The sequence below is a fragment of the Numenius arquata genome, chromosome 9 (assembly GCF_964106895.1).
Source record: "Numenius arquata chromosome 9, bNumArq3.hap1.1, whole genome shotgun sequence".
NCBI classification, from domain to species: Eukaryota; Metazoa; Chordata; class Aves; order Charadriiformes; family Scolopacidae; genus Numenius; species Numenius arquata.
This window is the reverse complement of record NC_133584.1, coordinates 24,724,608-24,730,360: the sequence shown is the minus strand read 5'-3', so window position 1 is coordinate 24,730,360 and position 5,753 is coordinate 24,724,608. Positions and strand designations below refer to the sequence as shown.

The window sequence follows — 5,753 nt, the reverse complement described above, 5'->3', positions numbered from 1 at the left end:
CTCCAGAGGGGAAGCAGGGCACAATTTTTATGCTGTCATTATGTAGCAAGGGGATTTCATGATCTGGTAGTGAGGAATCTGAGCTGAATGCTGCCAGCAGTCTATGGCCAGGCAGCCATATCCACCACGTTCTTCCAAGCATGGGAGATCCTGGGGTGCGAGAAGGAAAAATTTTCCCTGCTTCCGCTGGTGTGTAAAACTGCTGCACCTGGGTGGAAGATGGGGCTTCAATCTTCGCATGGAACTTGCAAGACTCAGTGAATGCGATATGTGCTATACATAGTGCCTGGTTTGGGCAATTGTGTAATTTAATTTTTGATTACTCTTAACTACCATGCTGAATTAAGAACAATGAAACTGTAAAAGTGAGAAAGCCTGAGTATATATCAGATTCCACTGCCCTAAACGACCCTCCAAAAAGAGAACAGGTGTTACTTATTTCCCATTTAATTTCAGACTCCCCATAAGCACTCACCTTCTCAATGCAGGTGTGTTACTGGTGGCTCCTCCCTGTCCCTGCTGTGTCCGGGGTCACTGCCTCTGGGCGAGGGGATAGAGGGCTCTCTCCAGCCAGGCCCCTGCAGGGGGTCTCTCTGTAACCCCAGGACCCTGGGCTGTACTGCTTGGCCTCCTGAGGCTGCAGCGAGTCAGGTAGAGACATGGTGGTGCTGCAGGAAGCTTGGGAAAGAGTAGCAGGTATGTCTGAGCAGACAGAGTTAAAGAGAGGTAAAAATGTTGGTCTACTAAGAGTTGTAGCAGGGGCAGAGTCACTTGGACCGAGATCGAATGTAAAGTCTTTTAAATAGGAGAGCGCTTGATTATTTAGCTGGGCATATTCAAAATTTATCTTGCTTCTAGTGACTTCATCTAGGATTTTTGCTCCAATTTTCTGATCTTCAGAGCAAATTTGCTCCCCATTTTGCTTCAAATGGTACAAACTGCTGGATTGGAAACTTGTCTCATAGTTGTACTGGTTTGTGCTAGGAATACTGGAGTATTCTGGATTTTGGGCAATGCATTTGCATTCATTTTGCAACAATAACTTGTTTTTGTACTGAGACATCTTACGAATGATATTGTTCATTTCATTCCCAATGCATTTGTCTTCCAGGTGCTTGTTTTCATAGCTGATTTTTAATGATGCCACTTGTGTTACACAGCGCTCTAAGAGCTGCACTATGTTAGGGCTGCTCTCTGTTGGTGTGGGGCTGATGTAGCTCTGGAAGTGTCTGAGAGTAAGAGGCTGCAGCGGTTTGTCACAGGAAATAGAGAGTGAGTGATACATTGGTTTATTTCTGTCCTCTCTCTCAAGGGGATCCAGGAGTGAGGTCGCAGCAGTCTTGTAGGAGTAACATGATTCTACTTCGTGATTATCATCTAGCAAAGGGTTTTCAGAGCTCTGGGAGCCACTGTCTCTATTCAGCTTTTCTGGCAGTTGGTTTTTATCTCCAGATGTCTCACATCCTTCTGAAATTGTTGCCTTCTCATTCTCAGTTGAAGATGTCTGCAGCTTGTCTCCATTAGCCTCTGATTGTGGTGCATAACTTGATGCTCTGGTGGTTTCCACAGTCCCAGGCACTGTAAATGAATCCTTGTGGTGACTCCCTTCCCTTCCTTGGAAGTCCAAATTAGATGTGTTAGGGCAAGAGTCCGGGCTGTGATCTCTTTCAGCAATGTTTTCTGAAAAGGCCTGGGTTTCATGTTTGCTGTCATCCAAAGACACACATAGGTTAAATGTACTAGATTCATCCTTGCTTGGTTGCTGCTGCTGAGCTTCTGTGCTCGCTTCCTGCTCTGGACTGGGGCTGGGCAGGATTGATGAATCATTAGACTTTTCTGGCTGTGATTGAGGACTCTGAAGAGAATCAGGGGAGGAAACAAGTCCCGAGTGCTTTCGCAGCCAGTTTATTATCCCCATGGTAAGTGAAAGCTCGGTATCACAGAGCTTTAGCAAACATTCTTTGCCTTTCCATGTGCTGTGGAAAAAACTCTGGCTGATAATGTCTAGAGCTGGTTGAGAAGCCATGTTCTCCTCAGCTCCAACATGAAAGCTGTAAATGGACAAAGGGATTTCAATGGCTTGTTCTGAAACGCTTTCAGATGTGCACAAGTCATCATCTAAGACTGGGTTTATTTTGACTTCATTTGGGTCATAAAAGAGCTCATAAAGGGCATCTCCACTGTAGCTGTCCCTTGGAAATCTACCTGGGACCCCAGGGGTTTGAGCTTCCTTCATTTCATCATCTTGTCCAGGAGAGAATGAATCATAGTAACCTTCATCACTTGTGGATGTGGATTCCTGGTTGTCACTTTTCGGTGTTCCTGTTTCTGTGGAGCTCTCTTTGGAATTGTCACCGTCTTTATCAGGTGATGCTTGTGGGTCTGTTACAGATGCAGCAGCCTGGCTTCTAGCCTGTTCCACATCAGGACCAGGTACCTTCAGTAACTTCTTATCAAACAGAGCACTCTGATGTAGCCTCACTGATTTGTTGATGTTGTCCCAAAACTTTGCAAATTCCACAGTCTCATTCTGGCCAGGAGAGGCCAGCTGCTCCACACCCCCTTGGAAAGAGCCCATGACAGGGCTGTCTTTGTGCTTGCTTCGTCTCAGCAGAACTTCTTTGCTGTTATCCAACTCCAGGTGAGCAGAGCTCTCATCAGCAAAGATTTCCCCACAACCGGTGAGGGAGTCAAAGCTCTTCAGCGAGGCAACATCTTCACACAGGGTGTTGCAGCAGTCGTAGGAAGAGTCAGACTGCAGTTCGCTGTCTGAGCAGTCTTGTGACAAGCAATCAGCTGCAAATGTTTCTCCAGTTTTGAAAAGATACTTTGCAAGACGACCAGAAAACTCGCTCTTGCAGCCTGGAGAGGACAGATTCTTGTCCTTCTCAACCAGGAACGTCAGGGTGTCTGGTTTATTTTTTTTAAGATGAAATATATCTCTGATCCCTTTCTTAGATCTCTTGAGGGAAATCCTCTTCCTGGGGATGGTTTTTGCGACAGCCGGTACAAAAGGCATCTGTGGCACAAAGTTCCTGTAATCGATCATCTGACTGCTACACGCAGACTGGCTGGGACTGACCACACACTCTTTCTTACTGTTGGAGCTGGACAACCCTGAAAAGCTGATGCTATTGACAAGTCGCCCCTTACCCTTTCCAGTAAAACCTTCCTCGCAAGCCCTGCTGCTGGGGCTGCACTGCTCTGTTTTGTCTGCCTCAGTGACGCAGTCATGGGTTTTACTCTTCCTTACAAGTTTGTAGGAGGACCCAGATGACTTTTCCAGACTGTTGTCACCAGCTCCATTCCTTGCTGCTCTGGTAGAAAATCTGTAGTTCTTGTGTGTGGCCAAACATGCGAGCTGGACTTCAGCTACACTTGGGTTTCCCTCCAGAGCTGCCTTTTTATCTTTCCCCGTATCGTCTTTGTTGATGGGAATTGTGTGCGCTGGTGGCACTTTCTCATGTTGCACACTGGATTTTATGAAGGTCTTTCCTCTTTTGAGCTCCATAGTGCTTCCTCACATCTGTTTCTGTAAAGAAAACATCAGATAGTAAGCATTATACAATTGGGTTTGTTTGTCAACAGAATTTTCCATCACTAAGTCATGGTATTACATAAGAAACAGGTCAAGTGAAGCTAAGGGTATGTTGGCAATGTTGGCACGGGGCCGGTCTTTTTTCAGTGGTGCCCAGGGATAGGACAAGAGGAAATGGGCACAAACTTGAATATAAGAAGTTCCACCTAAATGTGAGGAGGAACTTCTTGACTTTGAGGGTGGCAGAGCGCTGGAATAGGCTGCCCAGGGGGGTGGTGGAGTCTCCTTCTCTGGAGACATTCAAAACCTGCCTGGACAAGTTCCTGTGCAACCTGCTCTAGGTGGACCTGCTTTGGCAGGGGGGTTGGACTAGATGGTTTCCAGAGGTCCCTTCCAACCCCATGTGATTCTGTGGTTCTGTAATGGCTGGAAGATCCAGCAAGGAGAAGACTACCCATTATAGGTTGATAGCTGGGGCTCAGAGAACGGTTTATCTGTTAGAAATGAGGGGGTTTGGATTTAGAATTATGACTGCAGGATGGCTTGTAACAAGAAAGAGGTCCTATTCCAAAAGTAGAAGCATCATCAACGGAAAGCAGTGCCTGAGGAACTTCAACACGCGAGTGCATGCATCAGGGAGGCAGCAGTTCATAACTCTGTACCTTTGAGGATGGCAAAGAGCTCAAGGTGGGAAGTTTCCTGAGAAAGAGGATCAAACATTTGACACATGATGCTCACTTTATATTAAAACAATATTTACCTGTGAGTAGAAAATCCATAAAGCTACCCTGGGAAGCATGCTGAAACTAAATTACTGATTTTGCTTCTTCCTGAGCATGATATATAATATTTATGAGATATATATGATATATAATTTTCTGCACTGCTACTTTTATTGTAAAAAGTCAAAAATGCCACATTGAAAATCACTGTTAATTATGACAGAAGCATCATTTCTTATTTACGAAGACCAGTGTAATACACCGTGGCATTGCCACATTGAATCTGCCTTGTGCATTGATTAGCTATTTCTAAAAATACTCTATTACCTATATCAGTGCCGATTTTGGTCTCTGTCTGTATGCTTTAGTATTGAATCTGGTTTATGTTTTCATACATTTAATTAGTCATTAATTATTTTAGCCATGATACTTTAGGTTTTTCAGCACTTATTTCATGGACACATCTGATCCTTTCCTGCCTTATATTTCCTATATGGAAGTGTTTAAGGCCAGGCTGGATGGGGCTTTGAGCAACCTGGTCTAGTGGAGGTGTCCCTGCCTATGGCAGGGGGGTTGGAACTTGATGATCTTTAAGGTCTCTTCCAACTCTGACCATTCTATGATTCTATATCAAGTTAAATATCCAGTGAGTCAATGGACTTACATGAAGGTAGATCGGGGAAGAAGCAAGCACTTCCTAAAAGCTGTTAGAGAAACCAGATTTTTACTGGATGGGAAGCAGGACAAAACCTTCAAGTCCTGTTCTTGAAAGAATGTGCTTGGATCTTTTTGTTTTCTTGTTTTGAATTGTTTAGATGTAACAAAAAACACTTAGAGCCATTGAACTCTGCAACACACACACACACACACACCACAGTGCTATCTCTAGTACTCCTTGACAAACCGTATGGAACCGCTCTGACGAAATGAAAGATTACCAATGCTCCCTTGAGAGCAATCTCAGGTGGGATCCATGGATCCAGATTTCCACCCAGTATGAAGACAGCCAGGGAGATTTTAAATTCAACACCAAGCATAGCCTTTGAACACTCTTACAGTACAACTTAAGGCAGTCTTTAGTCTACCTTGAACTATAACAGCTGCCTGTAGCTTTCCTGTTGCCAGGGCTTGCTGGGAACAGCAACACGCTGGCCAACAAACACCTCACAAGATACAGGTCTGTGTATCAGGGTGTTGTGTCACCCGCAGCACTTCTCCAGCAGGCGGATTGGTGACAGCCTGTTTCTCATAGAAGCCGCAAACGAGCATGCGACTAGCAATATTTACAACTAAATATAGGTCAGTGACAAAAGGTAGAAAACGAAAGGGTAAAGTGTGAATATTTGACATCAAGGGTATGGATGCTATGGAAAACATGGTGGGTGGTGATAGATGGGCATCTACCAGTATGATTGAGAAGTCGGCACATTTATTTCCATTTGGGGCTGCATGTGAGTATTGCAGAGTGTTCGTAATGAAAGCCAGTAAACATT

At 44.7% G+C, this 5,753-nt stretch overlaps 1 protein-coding gene across 1 annotated transcript; it reads right to left on the bottom strand.

The window, feature by feature from the left end:
* Window positions 1-493: 493 nt before the first annotated feature.
* Window positions 494-3,511, bottom strand: AMER3 (APC membrane recruitment protein 3). Its single transcript, XM_074153909.1, has one exon. It carries the CDS (start codon window positions 3,509-3,511, stop codon window positions 494-496), a length of 3,018 nt encoding a protein of 1,005 aa, XP_074010010.1.
* Window positions 3,512-5,753: the final 2,242 nt, after the last annotated feature.

Coding starts and splice junctions, on each gene's coding strand:
- AMER3 (XM_074153909.1), bottom strand. CDS start 3,511: ATGGAGCTCAAAAGAGGAAAGACCTTCATAAAATCCAGTGTGCAACAT.